Genomic DNA, 19,364 nt, shown 5'->3' with positions numbered 1-19,364 from the left:
AATAATATTAAAAATAATAAATTTTTTATCTAATAGGAACTTATTATCATCTTCACAATAAAAATATAAAAAATAAAATACTTTATCAAAATTAAAAAATAAGTAACACAAGTTAGGTTGGTCTTGGCCTCAACCAAAATAACACTGGAATTGGTTAAAATACCTAAGTCACGTGAGGTGAGTTCTTCCACTTTTTGATAAATCACGCAGCTTTATTAAATTTTGGTCAATTAGAATCACTAATCGAATTCCTAATCATTAAATTTAGGCAAATTAAGATGACTAATCATTAAATTTGGGTGGCAAATTCTTCCTGCACCATATCAATTTTAACCTCCACCATATCAATTTTTTTAATTTCCAAAACTACCCTTATTCTAAATTAAAAAATCCAAAATAATAATTATAATTGAGAAATAGAAAAATACATGTTGAAAAAAAAATTCTGAACACAAAACTAAAAATAAATTCTGGATAAAAAATTTCAGAATTCAAAAATATGTTCCGAAAATTGAAATCCAAAATATTTCAAATAAAAGTTTCAAAAATAATTTTCCTATTTTTGTATAAGATTATTTTCGTCATTTAGGAGGAATATTTTTGTATTTTTTAGAGCTAATTAGGTGCATTCTGAAATTGATATGGTGGAGGGAGAAATTGTCAATTTGGGTTTTCAAATTAATAGGCTGGATAAAAAAGCCCAAGAACAATATAACTATGAAAGAAAAAAATAATATTAGGGAAAGGAAGAGTCAAAAGAACCCAACAAACTTCATTTGCTATCATTGAGTTGAAATGATTAAAATGTTTGGCAAATTCTTCTTTCACACATATCTTCTAATTATAAGATGTTAATTTGAATTTTTTTTAAAGTTTTAAATAACTCTAAATGCTTTTAAATCATCTTAGTTCATATCATATTTTTTTTCATATAATGTGAAAAGTCGATTTTAATATTTTTAAGAAATTTAAAGAAGTGACTCATAATCTCATATTTTTAAATAATTTTAGTTGCACCCCATATTTCTATATCTCTTTTTTAATCGCATATTTCCCTTTCAGCCACATTGCTTCCGTTATTCTCTAATTTTTTCTAGATAATATTTTTCCCATTTGACATGTGTTAATTTACTCCATAAGATAAATGTATGTACACTTATTTGAGGACTTGAGTCTCTTGTAGTTAAATTTTGTTTCTAAGCCAACATCGCATAAATTTAATCAAGAAAATAACTATTGTTTCACTTGCAATAGTTTCATAAAGTGGTCTCTTATTGCAACCCAAGCAATTGAAACCAAAACTTTATTCTACCGTGTGAAGATTATTTTTTGAGTTGCGTACTCCATTTTTTCACCTTGCTGAATTTTTTTGGGGTTTTGTGGCTTCCATATTGTACAATAATTGAACGAAAACACAATCACCACAAGTAAAAACACTACAAAATATACTTTAACCACCAACCTCCACTTGATAATGAAGAAGAATACACCACACTCAGGAAAGTATTGTTAGAATTAAAAAATATATGGAGGTGCATGAAAAGGTATGGACGTGGAAGGAGAATTTGTATAATGTTTTTTTTAGTTAAATAAAAGTCAAGGTTCCATATCAAAATATATTTCAAATTTAATATTAAGAAATACATTTAGTTTCTAAAATACTTTTTTAGATTTCAGAATTTTTTTCCAGGAATATATTTTCAGATTTTGTTTTACAAAATTTATCTTTTGAAATGTATTTTATGTAATGTAATGTAATATGGAATTGTTTTTATGGAATGAGATTTTAGTCTTCTAATCCTATTAAATTTAATTTATGGAACATAACAATTTATTCTAAATTTTATTTTTTCACAATATATTTATTTAATTTTGGATTTTAAATTCGAGAATGAAGAATAATTTTAAAATTTAAAAAGTTGATTGGTGAAATTTCAAAATCATTGGTTGTAGTAAACAATTTAGAAGAGCCTCGTAGTAATTGTTTCTTCCTTCACCTTCGTAGTAATTGTTTCTTCCTTCACCTTCCTGTGTTCTTTTGTCACTCCATATAAAACATAAAAATATATTTTTATCCTTCTTGTGTCACCTCATATTTTGGATTACATAATCTGAAAGTTAATCTCGAATTCAAAAATAGCTTATAGATTATGTAATCCATAATATATTTAAAAAAAATGATATTATGGATTATATAATCCAGAAGCTACTCTCAAATCCAGACTTCCAAATTATATAATCCGGACACGCATTTGAAAAATGCTTCCAAATTATATAATCCAAAAGCTAATCTAGATTTTCAGATTATGTAATCCATAAACTAATTATGCATATAAAACATAATCTGGAAGTTAATCTCGAATTCAAAAATAATTATAGATTATGTAATCCATAATATATTTAAAAAAAAAATGATATCATGGATTATATAATCTGGAAGTCTGGATTTGAGAGTAGCTTTCAGATTATATAATCCGGACACGCATTTGAAAAAAGATTTTCAGATTATATAATCCGAAAGCTAATCTAGATTTGTCAGAAACTAATCATGCATCTGAAAAAATGTTTATGGATACATAATCGGGAAGCTAATTATGAATTTGGAAAAAGAGTTCCGGATTATGTAATCAAAATCTTACAGAGGACATTTTTGGAATACCAAAAATTTATGGAGGTGAGAGAAGAACATGTGAAGTTGCAGGAAGAAAGAGTCTAGAACGGGTATTCTCAACAACCAGGCCCATTTCCAATATGAATCCAGCCCATAATGGGGTATACGCGTTCTTCGCTTCGTTCCAATCTCTCTCCTGAGAGAGTATCTCTGATGAAGTAGACTGCGTCAAGTCTTCCATTCTTATTTTCTTTTCGTAATTCTCAATTCACCAAGTCTCGTTCCAATCTCAATCCCAATTCCAATTTTCTCAGTCTTTCTCCTTCCTTTTCTTTCAGATTCCATTCCAAAGGGCTTCTTTTATAATTTTTATTTGTAGTTTTTCCGTTCATTTTCCCACGACCACGCCTCCCTCTGATTTCAATCTGAAAAGGGTTTCTTCCTATTTCTCTTCCTATATTGTTTTTCCGCTCTCACGTTCCTCCCAAATTTTCCACCAAAGGTGTGTGTTTGAGGGTGTTGCAGCTCGATCACAATGAGAACACACGCTTTGCTGTTACTTTTGCTGTTGCCTATGATCATGTCTGGTGTTTCTGACGCCTCCTTTGTTCTGAAACTCCGAAAGTTGATTGCTTCTGATCCAAACGATAATAAAACAAAGGTTAGTTTCTTTCTTATGCTTCCGTGCTTTGTATAGCTTCCATTTATTTTAAACTTTTTATTTTTCTTACGATGGTTGAATAAAGTTTTCGCCTTTAGGATCCAAACCCTGTTGGTGATGGTCCTGTTTCCCCAGTTCCACAACCACAACCTTTACCCAAAGTGGCGAATGCAAATGATGGACACAATAATTCAGTTCCTCCTCCGAATGTACCTCCTCCACCACCTCCTCCACCGACAAAGGATGGTGCTGGCGGTGACAAGGATCAGAAACAAGGGAAGTTAAAAAATGAGGGAAAACTTTCCCATTCTACCACCAATGAGACTTGTGAGGGTGTCAACACGTGCACAGATGATGGGAACATGCTTGCGTGCATTTTAATAACTGGTACTAATTGTTCGGCACTGCTTTTGGTTATTTCATGAAGTCTCATTGATAAATGATTTGTTTCTTTATTTGTGCGTGTTTAATGTTTTGGTCCATGTGTTATTGGTTGTTATTTGTATTTATGTGTTCATAATAGGAGGACATTCACTGTGCATATACACATATCAAGCGGAGGATACTCTACTTTGGCCGTTGTGTTCTCTGTTTAGGATAACTATATTAAACTGTTAGTCTTTGGATGGTATGGAATTCTAGTTAGATTATGTTTACCAAATCGATAATGTCTTGATAGCTGAGTGCTCATGCTAGCTCATGCACTTGATGCAGCAGTGTGAATGATGCTGGCAGTTATTATTATTTGATTTCAAAGAACTTTATGCTCATGCAGTTTTCCTCCACCTTCACTACTTTAAGAAAATGGAAATAAATTCATCCTCTGTTTCTGCCATTTATAGGATAGTGTTTTTTAGAAAATATCAGCTTCAATTCAAAAGAACGCAAATGAAGCTGTAGACAAAATTATTGAATTTAACTTGGTTTCAAATTTATCACTTATTAAAAAATTGTTTTCTTAGTCAAAGTGGGAAAAGGGTATTTTTGTTGTTCTTAGATTTTAGGTTTCTATTTAATTCCCGGATTTGGGAAATGGATTTGTATGAGTAATTTAGATTCTCAAGAAGTGTTTGACAAATTTTAAAGTTAGCTTCATAAGTCAATGTAAAATAGAATCCGTTCTCAAATCTTAATAGTTCTTAGTTTGCTTAAAGTTTGATTTTGGATTTTGATCTTGTTTAACGACAATTTTGAGTAAATTTTTTATGACCTTTTTTATATAAATTTTAAATAAGGTAAAGAAAAGGAAAAAAAAAAATCAAGTGACTAACCCCACCTTCTGTTCTCATCCTTTCTCTTCCCTTCTCTTTTTTCCTCTATTTTCCAGTTACCTTCTCTGGCCACCCACCATTCTTTTTGTTTTCCATCACATAACTTCTTTTTCTTCTCTATTCATTTTATCCTCTCCTTCTCCTGTTATTCGGTCATTTATGGGGTCTGGTGATCTACTTTTATTTTGCATTACAGATCAGTATTTTTATTCACTATTATATTTTTATGATTGCTGTCTTGCTTCTGCAATAACCTTCATTTCCATCCACCATAAACTTTTTGGCCTTTTCTGTTTTGCTTGGACCCCTGAATTGTCTCCCACTATTCACAAACACTTGAACTATGTAAGAAAATAAAGAACTATTTTATTGATATCAATCACACCAATTACAATCTCATTATCTCTATTTGTAATATGCTGAAATGAATAGGAAGATTTTGAAGATATTTTTCTTAATTACTATGTGAATATTTTTTATCCTAATAATCTCCTATGTACAACACTCATCAAATTGGTAAATGAATATCAATCATTCTCAACTTGCCTACAAGATCCTGGAATCTGCCCTGAGGAAGCCCTTTAGTGAAATGTCTTCTATCGGGAATCTTGTAGGGACATGAGTTGTAACCACTAGGCCTTTATCAAGGTTATCTTTAATGAACTGGCTGTCATTTTCAATATGTTTGGTCTTATAATGTTGGATTGGATTATGAACCATTCCCATGGCTGATTTTGTTATCACAGTACAATTGCATAAGGATGTCAATCTTTATTTTAAGGTCTTCAAGTATGATCTTCATCCATAGTTCTTCACACACCTGGAGCAAGTCTCAAAATTCAGCTTCTGAACTAGAACGAGATATGTTATCTTGTTTTTTTGCTTCTCCAGATCACTAGACTTTTTCCAAGAAACATATAGTACCTAGATGTAGATTTTCTGTCAGTAACATATCTTGCATAGTCTGCATTAGTATATATCTTCAGGGTCAAAGTGTTTCCTTTCCTAAAAACCTTTCCTTGGCTTGACCTAAGAATTTTGTCTACTGCTTGTATGTGTTTGTCAACTGCTTGTACAAGCAATGTCTGTTTTCGTGTGTGATAAATAAAAGTTTTCCTACCAATCTTTGATATTGGGTTTTTTTCAATAGGAGATCTCTCTTCACTTCAAATTCTATGATTCTGTTCAATAGACACAATGACTTTTAGGATGATAACATTTGTACCGTTTTTATTTGTAGGATAACCGATAAATACCCATTTAAGAGCTCTTGCATTTTATTTACTGTGGTTAGGATTATGATAATGTACAAATACACAACATCCAAATACTCGACAAGGTAGATTTGACACTAAAGGAGTAGAGGAAACAAAAGACAAAAAGGACTCAATAGGACAAACGTTGTTTAAGATATGAGTGGGTGGTTGACGAGATATGCAACAATTAACATAGCTTCTCCCCAATAGGTTTTAGGAACAAACATCTGTAAAAGGAGGGCTCTAGCTACCTCTAAATGATGATGATTTTTCCTTTTTGCAATTTCCTTTTGTTGTACAGTGTTAAACATGTTAGTTCATGAACAATACCATTATGAGACAAATTTGGAGAATTATTTATTTACATATTTAGTACTATTATCAGACCTACTTCTTTTAATATTTTTTTCCAAATTAATTTTGAACAAGGCAGAAAAAATTAACAAAAATTTGGAAGACCTCAAATTTACTTTTCATAATGTATGTCCACTTGACATGAGTACAATCATGTACCAAACTGTTTTGCTTTAGAAATAGATTCTAAAATAGGTTCCCAATCATTACAGTGAATCAAGTCAAATGGGAAATTACTCTTTTTATCAGAGAAAGGATAAGATGCACAATGATGCTTTGATAATTGACTAGTGAAAAAATGAGGGAACAGGGATCTTACAAGGTTGAAGGATAGATGCCTAAGTCTTTTATGATGAAGTTATATTTGGGAATTTGCCCATGTTTTTGATGTTGCTTGTTGGCTTATGACCTTTGTTTTGTTTTGTTTTGTTTTGGCTCTTGAATTCCAATAGATACAACCCATTCTGCTCCTTTGCAAATAAAATCGTCTTCCTCATGGCAAGGTCTTGAAATACACGATAAGAAGAGAATAAATTACTGAACAATTAAAATCTTGTGTAAGTTTTTGTACATGGATAAGCTATTAGTTAATTGTGGGACATATAAAACATCCTTTAATACAATAGATGATTCTAAAGTTATGTTCATGGATTCGCATATGGGTACACTATCACCATTTGCAACTATAATTAGTTGTTCTCTGGTCATTTTGACTTACGAATTGAAGAACTTAAGAAAAGGAGTTATGTGATTGGTGCTCCTGAGTTAAGAATCCAAACATCTTGAGACAAAGGTCAATATTACTTAATGTACTCTTATCTTTCATGGGCAGGGTATACCATCCAAATGACTTAGTCATTTATTCAATCATTGTTTTCAAATGATCAACTTATCGTTTTGATCCATAACAAAAAAAAAAGATCTGTTTCAGAACCAAAAATGACATGCCACCCCTTAGTGCTCAAGGGATCCTGATGACCCTGTCTGTTGCGATAGTGAGTGGGACACACCTCTCTGACCCACCACTAACCTCAACGACAATGGTGGCGGTTAATGAGGAAGCAGAAACAGGGCTCCCAAGATTAGGAGTTTTGATACCAACTTGAACTATGTAAGAAAATAAAGAATTATTTTATTGATATCAATCACACCAATTATAATATTATCATCTCTATTTAAAATAACCAAAACCTTTAAAAAAGGGAAATAAAAATATGCTGAAATGAATAGGAAGATTATGAAGATATTTTTTCCTAATTACTATGGAGATACTGAGATTTTTTTTTGTCCTAATAATATGCTATTTACAACACAAACACTGCACAAAATTCTTTGTTTGGCTATTTATTGGATGTGTCTTGAGTTCTAAAGCTTGTTTTTATGACTAGTTTGAATGGTTTTGGTAGCCAAATACTACACTATATTTTGGTGGAGTGTAAGGCCTTGTTTGTTGACTAATTTAAAAAATTGTTCTGTTTTTTAAAATTGTGTCCCCCAAAGCACAATTGGAAGTGTTTTTTTCCCTGGGCAAGTTTCTATATTCTAATTTTTTAAAAGTTTGTTTCGTGAACAAAGATCACTTAACAAAACAGAAGAGGATGAGAAAACATCTCCTAGCTGTTTTTTGTTTTCTAAAACACTTGTTTTGGAAACAATTTTCAAAACTTAATTGATTTTTGGATGACAATTGATTGGTTAGTAGTGTAAAATTGTTTTAGAAATCAGTTATTAAAACAAAAACACAAGAAATGAATGAGACCCTAATTCTCTTATTTTCTTGGGATGAGGTAAGCAGCTGCTTTTTTATTAGATTAAGTGTTTGGTATTCACAGTGTAAAGCACCCAAAATACTGAGGGATTGGGTAGCTTTTCTACATTGACAACTCTTGCCTTTTTTCTTTAATTTTTTTGGAGTATTTTTTATCAACCATCCCCTTTGTGTTCTCCTTCCCTTTGTGTAAATAAGTATTTTATAAAAAAGCTAGGTCATTGTTGCTAAACTAGTGATAATTTGTTACGGCCTAAATATGTTTTTAGTTGCACAAATATGAAGAGTTTTTCAGTCCTTCAAAATTCTATTTGTTGATTTTGGTCCTCTTAAATTTAATTTTAGACCATGATATTTTTACACCCAATATATTTTTACACCCACTTTATATCCACTATTCTACTCTTCATCTTGTTTTTTTCCTATACAAATACAAAAGTTCATTTTTTTATTAACCATATTACCCCTAAAAAGGGGTTGTCAGCTGGTTGGAGTGTCAAAATATAATTTCTCTTTAATTTTTTGGCAATGATCTCTATTAATATTTAGTGATAAAGTAGCATGCATCTAGATATGTTGTCAAAGTGGGTATTGATGTGTGACATGTCTAGTTGCATGTCACATCATCACTAAATAGTAACAAGGGCCATCTTTAAAAACAGATATATCTTTAAAAACATATATAAGGACCAAACTAACATTTATTTTAAGGACTAAAATTTTTTTTGTGTAATATTTATAGGATCAAAAAACATATAACCCTTTGTTTAATTGTTGGAAAAATATGTTTCTAGTCTTTGTACTTTTGGTTAAACTGGGTTTTAGTCCCTATAATTTCTAATTGATGAATTAGTCTCAAAACTTTGTAAACATGTGAATTTAGTCCCTCGTCCTATTTTTTAGCATTAAAAAACTACCCCTAAATGTTAAATCTAAGCATAAAGAAGCAATAACTTCACATATCTTTAGGAGTTGGAGGACTAATTCATCAATTTAAAAGTACAAGGAGTAAAGTTATGTTTGACAAAAAAGTATAGGGATTAAAAACATACTTTTCCCCTTTAACTTTTAACCAATTAGTCCTTGTAGTGGTGAAGCTAGTTTTTAAACTTGGCCCAATCCTTTTCGTAAGAGACTGGAAATAGTTAATTACCATAGTCCTATTTGCTCGATGCAAAGTAAGCGTCTATATTCATCACTTTTAGTTTAACCTGTTGAACCAGTCAGTCTGATCTAGCCTGTTTTTAAGAACTTTGATTGTGAGGTGTGTGTGGATTTATGGCCTATGGGCCTTTATCAGCATGTGAAGAAACAAAGCAAGCAATAATGCTGCATTCACGTCTCTATTTTAAATGATGTTTATGATAGGAGATCCTTCGGTACCCTTTGTTTTTATGAGGCTGGTACCTTTGTACTTATATTAAGTAAGTGGAAGAATTGGAGAAATAGTAACTACTAATTGTTGAAGTGTATTAAAGCATGTTACTTGTGTTGAAACTATTGGTCAATTTTTTAACTAATGTAGTATTGTTTTTACGAAAGTCAAAATTATGAACTTATTTTGTATTCATATTCCTTGTAAACCACAACCAGATCCCAAATACTTGGTTGTTCTTCTTCAAAACAGAGGAGATGACATCATTAAAGTGAAGCTTCGTCTTGATTTTGAAAATCTTGGAGATGTAGAAGTTGACAAAAGTAAAACAGAAAAGGTATTAATCATATTATCTTAAATTGACCTTTTTTTCTTAATTCATGTTTTTATTTATGTATCGAGTTACTATTTAATTCTGCATATCCCTTCTGAAGCAAAAGGCCTGACATTTACTGCTTCCTGACCACTGTCTCAATTTATTGTTTATTTTTAGAGACAAACTGAACTTAAGTATTATTTTGGACAAACAAAATGTCGTTTGTTAAAAAATACCAGTGAGCATTTGACAAAGGGTTTTGGGTAAATTGAATCAATTTTATCATTTTTCAGGACGCACTTTCATTAAATTTATGTAACAGTTACTAAGTTATGAAGTAGAATGGAAAGGACACTAATGATTGTGTTCCTCCATTCATGTTAGGGTAAGGAAGAGAATGAAAATACATGTAACAGAAATGAAGGGAAAGAGATTTTAAATATTCTTTTTTTTACCTTCAAAATTTCAATAAAATTTATCTTATTTTAGGCAGGAGAATCTGAATGTTCATTAAATCTCATTCAAATTTCTCTACTAATTCTCTTAAATCATGGAATGTAGGCTGAAAGTGTTGTGTTGTTCCTAGGAGGGCATCGTTCCACTTGCTTTTCTTCTTTCCACTACTATAATGCTTTTCAACAAGGGGTTGGCTGTACCCTTATTTTCCATTTCAGTTCATTTTGTTCAACTCATCCAAACTTGTAATACTCTGGAAATATTGAAGTTAATTGAATTCGGCTTATAATATTAATGTTTGTTTATGTCTACTTACCTTAAGAAAGTAATTCTTTTACAAACTGTCATAATTTAAATTGTGCAATTTGCAAATTCAGTCAATTGTTATTCCACCTCTTGCCGTTACACTACCATCACTTCATGGCTCACACTTTTTGCTCTTCCTTGTGCCTCTGTCTAGGAAGAACAGGGTAATCTTTCATGTGTAAAGCACTTATTTGTTGGTTTTTGCACTTGCTGTCTCAAGATCATTTGTTCAAGCTTGTGTTCTGTATATTGTTTTAGATGTTTTTCAAGAGAAATAAACTTGATGACCACAAATTCTTTCTGTACTCAATTACATTTCATTTCTGCAGTTCCCACCTTACTTCTTCTGCACTCTTATTTTTCAGATAAATATTACACGAAGTAGCAGTGAAAGTACCCAATTGACTTTGAATGCTGGAAAAGAGGATTGTGTGCTTCACCTGGTTCATATACCTGAAGACAATTTTGTTTTTCATCTTCCTTCTTATGACAAAGTTTTAACTCCAGTAAATGGTGCCTATTTCCTCATATTGATGGTCCTAATGTTTGGAGCAACATGGGTTTGCTGCGCTTGCAGGAAGAAACGTCAGGATGAGATTCCATATCAAGAGCTTGAAATGGCACTGCCTGAGACTGCTTCAGCTGCCAATGTGGGATCCGCCGAAGGTTGGGATCAGGATTGGGACGATGATTGGGACGACAATGTGGCGGTGAAGTCACCAGCACCACTTGCAGCAAGCATATCGGCAAATGGCCTTACTTCTAGATCATCAAACAAAGATGGATGGGAGAATACCTGGGATGATTAGTTATCAGTAGGCAAAAGATAAGGGAAATGGTATAATGTTAACCTCAAAGTAGAAAAGAAGGATGAAGTAGAAGCAGAAAGCAAGGTGAAGCACAAGAGTCAAGGATGTGAGCAATGTGGCTTTGCTGGGGCTTAATTTTGATGCATGTCCAATGCAAGGGACATAGAAAAAGGAAAGAGGAAGTGTAATAGTTATAACACATTGGATTTTGGTATTGAACATGTAATAGTGAGAGCCCTAGCCAAAACGGGAGACTAAAGAAACTGTAAATGAAATATAGGAGGTAAAGCATATCTTGATTTTGTCAAATTTATATACACACTATTCTTGAGATCTCCAAAATAAGAACTTTTGTTCTAATTAAGGTTTCTTTGAGGCTAGTTTTTCTTCAAAAGGGGTGATTGAGGCTGATTTCTGAAATGTGTTGTTGGGTTGGAAGTCCTTTTTTTCTTTCTTACCAAGTAGTAAGTAATAGTTATGATTTTATTGCTCTATTTTACATACTAAATTTTGTAATATACAAATTTGTTCATAATAACTATCCCTTCATGACTAGTTTAATATATATAAAAAAAATCCACACCATAATTAAATTGTTGGAGTTCACACTCTGTTGCTCTTATTTATTTGTTTTCTAACCTAGGGTTTCAACCTTCCTTACACAATTTTAAAAATACAATAAAAATAGAGGATATTGAATTAAAATATTAATTTTCATATTCTACACAAAATTTTAAAAAGGAGCTCAAAACTTGATTAAATAATAACTTTAGTTAGAGAAATGTATTTTGAGTGATTCTTAATCCAAACATAGCTTTTAATACTCAAAGAAGTCTTTTTTTAGATTAAAAAAATCATATTTGTGAAGATTAAAAAAGGATAATATAAAATATGGAAAATACAATTTTTTATAAAAAAAAAATCACAAAACTAAGGTTTTTTAAATCAACTCTACCTCCATCAATGAAACTTATATAAAATTATATGTGAAAATCAAAGGTTCTTGTTCAAACTCCCCCTAGTGAGAAAAAAAAAAGATCTCATAAAAATATAAAGAGAATATTGAAGTAAGGATGAAGTTGGAAGCTAAAAAAGTGGAACCACTTTGGGTGAAAGGTTCTCAATCCATCTAAATCATATTTCTTATCTTACCACTTAAAGTCAATACGGGGTAAGGTAACATTTTTTTCCATTCTTATTTTTATCATTATTATTATACATTTTATTATCACTTCTACCATTATCATTGTCAATTTTACTATTATTTAATGTTTATTGACATATCAACTTCATTACGACAATTATCATTATATTTACATCACTTTTATTATTACAACTACTATTAACATTTCTATAAGAAAATTACTAAATAAAAATTATTAAAGAAGAATTAATTATTTTAAAGTCAAATTAGATATTAATTTAGATATTAAAAAAATTATTATTTTCTAAATTAATTTTTATAAATAATTTTTAAATTGATATCTAATTAGTTACCAAAATTTTTGCTACCAAATTTAAAATCTAAATAATTGATGTTAAAATCTTGATAACTAAATAGAATACCAATTTAAAAACTATTTATTAATAATATAAACTAATTTTCTACCATTACCATCATCACTGCTACTATATTATTATCACCATTACTGTTATTTTGTTATCATAATTCTTGTGAGTCATTCTTATTATTTTTCATTACTGTGATCATCACTCCAACCACCATTTTCACCCTTACCACTACCACTAGTAATCTAAGTTATCTTTTACAAATATGATTTTCAATTTTTCTATAAAACTTTCTAAGTTTTGATCATTTGTTGTTATAGTGTTTACAAATGATTTTTTAAAATAAAGGAAATGATGGGGACTTAAGGTTTAAGGTAAATAATGGTCAAAATCACTTTTCTGGGAAGGTGTGACATACAGATACATGCAATGCCTTTACTGTTGATGATGACACATGGTATTTTAAAAGACCTTCAAACTTTACCATCTAATTGCCTTCAAAATTGTAAACAACAAAATCTACCATAAACATTTATCATGTATAAAAGAAAATCTAATCACAAATTTTTCTATACTCAAAATGTAACCTTGTTACTACTGTTGGAAAAGCGAAGAAAAATAGGAAGTTGATTATTTGTAAGAGGAATTGGAAGTAGGGTTGGCAAAAAAAATGTATACAAATTTACAATAGATACCAAATAAGTACTTTTAATAGACGGATAATAACAATAACAAATATTTTAGTTATTTATTTGTTAATGAGATACATATGTGAATCATGATATCCAAGATGTAGATGTGAATATTCGCTATTTATTGTTAGTAATTTTTATCTGAACTTTTTAGAATCAAATTCTCAAAAATAGTTATAAACATTAGTATTTAAGAATTGTTCATAACGTAATTTTATTATTTTTTATTTACACTTATATAATTAAATTTATTTTTTAAAGAGATTAATTTTATTTAAACTTATATTTGCAATATAACTTATTTAATTTTTATTAAAAAATATTAATTTTATTTTTACCAATACTCTATTATGTATTTTTATTTAAATTATAATTTAAGATCAACTTTTGTTCGAGTTTATATTTTAATAAATAATTTTTAAGTAATTTTATTTATTTTCATAAATACTCAAAGAGTTTAATAATTCACAATTATTTTTCAAGTAGGTAATGACATCAAGGTGTTGAAATAATGTGCGAGACCATGAAGGAAACATAAATGACAACTTTTGCCACCGATCTCAATTGGAAAAACACAAAAATAAATTTTAAATTTTTTCAAAATCAGGAACCATTACTCATATGTGACACATCCAGCACAGAATGTGTGGCTAATCTAACAAAACTTACTCATCTCCCACCACAATAAATAATTAAATAGAAAAAAATAATTTTAAAAATCAAAATAATTAATCACTATATTAACTAAATTAAAGACTATTTTATAAACTAAAAAAATTATTGGTATCTAAAGTAATTTTTATTATTAATAAAAAATTATAAAGTAGTTTGTCATATATAAGAATTAGTTACCAAGATTTTAACTACTAACTACTTATGTTATAAAATAGTCTTTATTAACTTTGGTATCTAATTTAGATAACAATTTAAAAATTATTTTGTAATATTTTATTAATAATATAAATCACTTTAGATACCAATAATTTTTTAATTTATAACATATCTCTAATTTAATTAATATATTAATTAATTATTATTTTTTCTAATTTTGGTTACTATTTAATGTTAAATATCACTTCTCTCTCACAAATCTTAAAGTGTTATATTCATTGTTTAGTATCTATGTAGTTCTGTATCTTTCTCATTCACATTCGCTTTATTAGGAATATTAATGATGCTTTTTTTAAGGATATATATTATGATAATGGATAATTCTGCAAAATAAACCATTAATTTCATGTACTTCTTTTTATAGGATTATCTAAGTTTTCAAATGATTCTAATGATTTTGAATCTCAAACCATTAACTTAAGCACTAACATTGCTTTAAACAATATTGTGATAGTCACTCCAAGACATAAAAGAAAATCATTAAAATTGATAAATGAGTATAGTAAGTTTTAAGTATGTGTCTAAATTCTTGTATTTTGTAATATATAAGAATAAAATCTAAATATAATGTTTTAATATTTTTAAATGGTTGTATTTTGTAATATATAAGGATAAGGACCTATCATCAGTTCTCAATGTAATGTACTATACTACATTATTGACTATAAAATTAGGTTCTTTTAATAGTTTTAATACTTTATGATTTAATTTTTATTATGTACTCATTATTTGTTGGATGATTAAGTATGTGTTGAGATGGCAGCTACAGTAAAGCCATCTAAAATTGTTTATAATTAATTATTTTCATGACGAGCACAAATCTAAATTTTTTTTAAAAACATTTATTTTAGTGATTTTGGATTCAATCATTTTTACTTAATTTCAATTTTAAATATAGTATATTTTACAATTGTATAATATGTAACGTTAATTATTTATAATCAATTTTAAATGCAAGGCTTTAAAATGCTTCCATTGTTGTATTTGTAATATATGGAATGAGAAGGGCTTATTATCAATTCTAATTAATATAGGGAGACTAATTAAAACTTCTATTTTTATTGATTCAAACTTATAATAAATATATATTTTTAAAAAAAAATCGCGGGTTGCGTAGGTAAAAGTACTTAGTATGAATACATGAGAGAACGCGAATCTAAAAGTGAGATGAGAGAGAAGCAAAGTAAAAAAAGCATGAGTGAAAAACATAAACTAAAAATAAGTTAATTGCAAAAAAAAGTTTTGAAAAGAACTTCTAAATTGGTTACATGTAGAACCAAACTAAAAGAATTTTATTTTAATTACGATGGTCACAAAATTAGTTTTTAAATAACATATTTTTATTTTATTTTTAAACTTGTCATTAAACTTATTTATTTTTCCACTAATAAAGGTATTTTGGTCTTAACTCTTGTATTCAAAAGTAACTTTTGACTTTGACTATTTTAAATCAAACTGGTTAGGTTGACCTAAGAGGCAAAAGCTCTTTCAAAACCTAATTTTATTTGGTGGCTTCAATATCACTTTTCTCAAAAGAAACCATGTGTAGAATTTAATTTTTGACAAAAATAGTTAGTTTATAATTTAATAATATATATATATATATATTAACTTTGAATATTTATTTTCAAGCTTTTAGAACTTTTGTCTGATTACTTTCTCACATTCTATGTGACTTCTTTCAACTCAAAATCCCATATATTATTAAAAAAATTCTCAAATTATAGTTACTAAATTTGGCTAATCTTATAACTTATTTATTGTTAATAGTAAAAGATTTCTATATTTGTAAATTTGAAGTTTAAAAAATTGAATTTTCACACACTGCATCAAATTATTAGTTGATTCATGTAAAAAATATATATAATTTTTACTCATTAAATTCAGACGCTTTTTTAAAATTATTAGTGATTTCATCATTTTGCTATATACACATTATTCTCATATTTTATATTTTATTTGAATATCATGAAATGTATGAAGAGTTAGTGATTAACTCAACTAAATATTAGAACTCATTTATTTTGGTTCCTCTTAGATGATTACTAATATTTAAAACAGAAATAAGTTATAAGTTTTAAAAATTATTATGAAATACACTTTAAGCTTAACTCAACCTCATAAAATTGACTTATAAAGTGAGGTTTGCACTCACTTATATACTATGAAATGCTCTAATTTCTAGTCGATGTGGGAGCTCCAACACATCCCTCACGCCGAGAGTGACAGTTCGTGCGTGAGATAACATATTATGGATAGTTTGATAACGATCCGATAGCGGATGACCTGATAAGTCCAACAAACATTTTGTTGAACTTTAAGCTTAACTAAACCTCATTAAAAAAAAAGTTAGAATATGGATAAAAGTTTTACATGATCAATCAATTAAAAATTAATACTAATACAAATTTTAACATAACTGTTATAAAAAATAACATGGTTTATCGTATGTAAAAAAGTAGCATAATAACCTTTTTTTTCTAATGAACATGGTTTATTCTAGAGATTTTTTCTGACCCATTAAATATCACAGTCTTATTGGATTCTTCTTACGCAAAAGTCATGGACACTAACTAATTATTAGGGTTCCATAAAGTAATTCATTCATATGCTCTTCTTCAAGGCCAAGAATGGTTTTGCTTAAAATTTGATGCACAAGTTCTGCTACACAATTATCTTGCCCTGTACATGCTCATCAGACCATGGATTGTGTGTCATTTTGTCTCCACAAAGTAAACCAAAAGGTGGAAGTGCATGGATGGCAACATGGTTTCAAAGTTTATTTTAATGGACATCTTTACCTAGCTATTTCAAACTTCTTCATCAAACTTCATGTTAATCATTTCTTTCTTGCACCACTTACTTAATGTTATACTTTTCTTTCCTAAGAACTGGTTAACTATACACAAACAAAAAGATTTTGAAAAAGTTGATAAATTAAGTTTGAGAGTTTATTAGAGATTAACATGTTTCAAAATTTAAAAGAAGAGTTATAAATATATTTATTATTTATATAAATTATCTGTTGGGAAAAACGGGTAATTTTCCCACTAAAACAAAACCCTAACAGAGCTACCCGACAAATAATATTGAATAAATAAAGCGGAATAATAAAAGAGATAAAGAGGAAAAAACACACTCGAAAATTGATAACGGAGTTCGGCCTGTTTAGCCTAATCTCCGAACACAGCAAAAACAACTCACTTTTATTATTATGAGAGAAGATATTACAAATTGGGATATATCACAGCGAAGGAGGAGAGTTTAATTTATAACCCTCAAACCTCCTCCCAAACAATGAACTCACCGATGTGGGACTTGGGATTAACCCAAAATCAACAAATCTCCACCTTGGCTTAATTTCAAGTTCCACCTAATACAAATCTTCTCAAAACATAACAAAACAAACTTTGCAGTGCTTCAAATTTGCGCCTCCAGGCGCCAACTTCAAATGTGCAAAATATTAACCAAGTCTAAACACTGTTCAAACTTGGCCCTTGTAACCACCTTGCCTTGTAGCGAACATCTTCTTTATTAGAAAATTCTTCTTTCTTTGCAAATACCCATTTGCACCCAATTGCCTTCCTACCTTTTGGTAATTGTGCCAGCTTCCACGTCTTGTTCTTCTTCAAAGACTGCATCTCCTCTTCCATCGCACCTGCCCAATTACCACTCTCTGAACTCAGAATGGCTTCTGGGTAAGTGGATGGAATGTCATCAACAACTGGAAGTGCATAGGCAACCATATCCATGAAACGAGCAGGCTTCTGAATATCTCGTCTCTGTCTTCTAACTGCAATTGGTGCTGATTGCTGTTGAGATTCTTGGGTAGGAACCTCTTCCTCATCTGACTCTTCTTCTGCCATAGGAGAGTCACTTGTGATATTTTGTGTTGGGATCACCACTGTCTGCTCAAACTCCACCTGCTTCCGGACACACTCCACCTGTTGCGGAGTACTATCAGCTCCTTCTGGATTTACCTTCTTTAACATGGCAGATTCATCAAAGGTAACATCCCTGCTGATAATCGTCTTCTTTGCCTCTAGACACCACAAACGGTATCCCTTCACTCCAGGACTAAAGCCCAAGAAAATAGCCTTCTTTGCCCGTGGATCCAACTTTGATTCAATCACATGATAATATGCAATAGAACCAAAAACATGCAAAGAATCATAATCAGTTGCAGGTTTTCCAGACCATACCTCTAACGGGGTTTTTCTATCTATAGCAGATGATGGCAAACGATTGACGAGATGTTGAGCGTATGTCACAGCCTCAGCCCAAAACTCTCTGCCTAACTCAGCATTAGACAACATACAACGAACTTTCTCCACAAGTACTTTGTTCATACGCTCTGACACCCCATTCTGCTGTGGTGTTTTTCTAACAGTGAAGTGTCGAACTATGCCACAATCTTGGCATACCTTCAGGAACGGATCACTCTTGTATTCTCCTCCATTGTCTGTTCGGAGAACCTTAATCTTCCTTCCTGTCTGGTTTTCAACTTCAGCTTTCCACTTAAGGAAAATTTCAAGCACATCATTTTTATTCTTCATAGTAAACACCCAAACTCTCCTGGAAAAATCATCCACAAAAGTGACAAAATAATGCCTACCTCCGATTGATGGAGTCTTGGCAGGTCCCCACACATCTGAATGCACATAATCCAGAATACCCTTGGTATTGTGAATTGCAGTGCCAAACTTCACTCTTCGTTGTTTTCCCAGAACACAATGCTCACAAAATTCAAGTTTGCAAGCCTTCGTACCTTTCAACAATCTCTGCTTGGTAAGAATTTGCAAGGATTTCTCTCCAGCATGTCCCAACCTCATATGCCACAACTTCGTTGTCTCAGCATCCTTCTTAGAGCTAGAAGTTGCTGCCGCTACTGTCCCCACCACTGTACTACCTTGATAGTAATACAAATTGTTCTTCATCACGCCTTTCAACATCACAAGTGCTCCTGAAGTTGCTTTAAGAATTCCATCTCGCATCGTCACGACTAGGCCTTTAGATTCTAAAGCCCCCAATGAGATGAGATTCTTCTTCAACTTTGGCACGTACCGTACATCCCGCAAAAATTCTGGTG

At 30.4% G+C, this 19,364-nt stretch overlaps 1 protein-coding gene across 2 annotated transcripts; it reads left to right on the top strand.

The window, feature by feature from the left end:
• Positions 1 to 2,748: 2,748 nt before the first annotated feature.
• On the top strand, positions 2,749 to 11,547 carry LOC137824104 (uncharacterized). Of its 2 annotated transcripts, XM_068629561.1 has the most exons (5): positions 2,793 to 3,272; positions 3,371 to 3,565; positions 3,596 to 3,659; positions 9,515 to 9,633; positions 10,740 to 11,547. In XM_068629561.1, exons 1-5 carry the CDS (start codon positions 3,147 to 3,149, stop codon positions 11,181 to 11,183), a joined length of 948 nt encoding a protein of 315 aa, XP_068485662.1. In that variant the 5' UTR covers positions 2,793 to 3,146; the 3' UTR covers positions 11,184 to 11,547. The 2 variants fall into 2 exon arrangements, with proteins under 2 accessions (XP_068485661.1, XP_068485662.1); XM_068629560.1 differs by having other exon boundaries at positions 2,749 to 3,272; positions 3,371 to 3,659.
• The last annotated feature ends 7,817 nt before the right edge of the window (positions 11,548 to 19,364 follow it).

Source organism: Phaseolus vulgaris, chromosome 8 (genome assembly GCF_000499845.2).
Source record: "Phaseolus vulgaris cultivar G19833 chromosome 8, P. vulgaris v2.0, whole genome shotgun sequence".
Taxonomy (NCBI): domain Eukaryota; kingdom Viridiplantae; phylum Streptophyta; class Magnoliopsida; order Fabales; family Fabaceae; genus Phaseolus; species Phaseolus vulgaris.
Note: the sequence above shows the minus strand (reverse complement) of the source record. Positions and strands in the feature narration are given on the sequence as shown.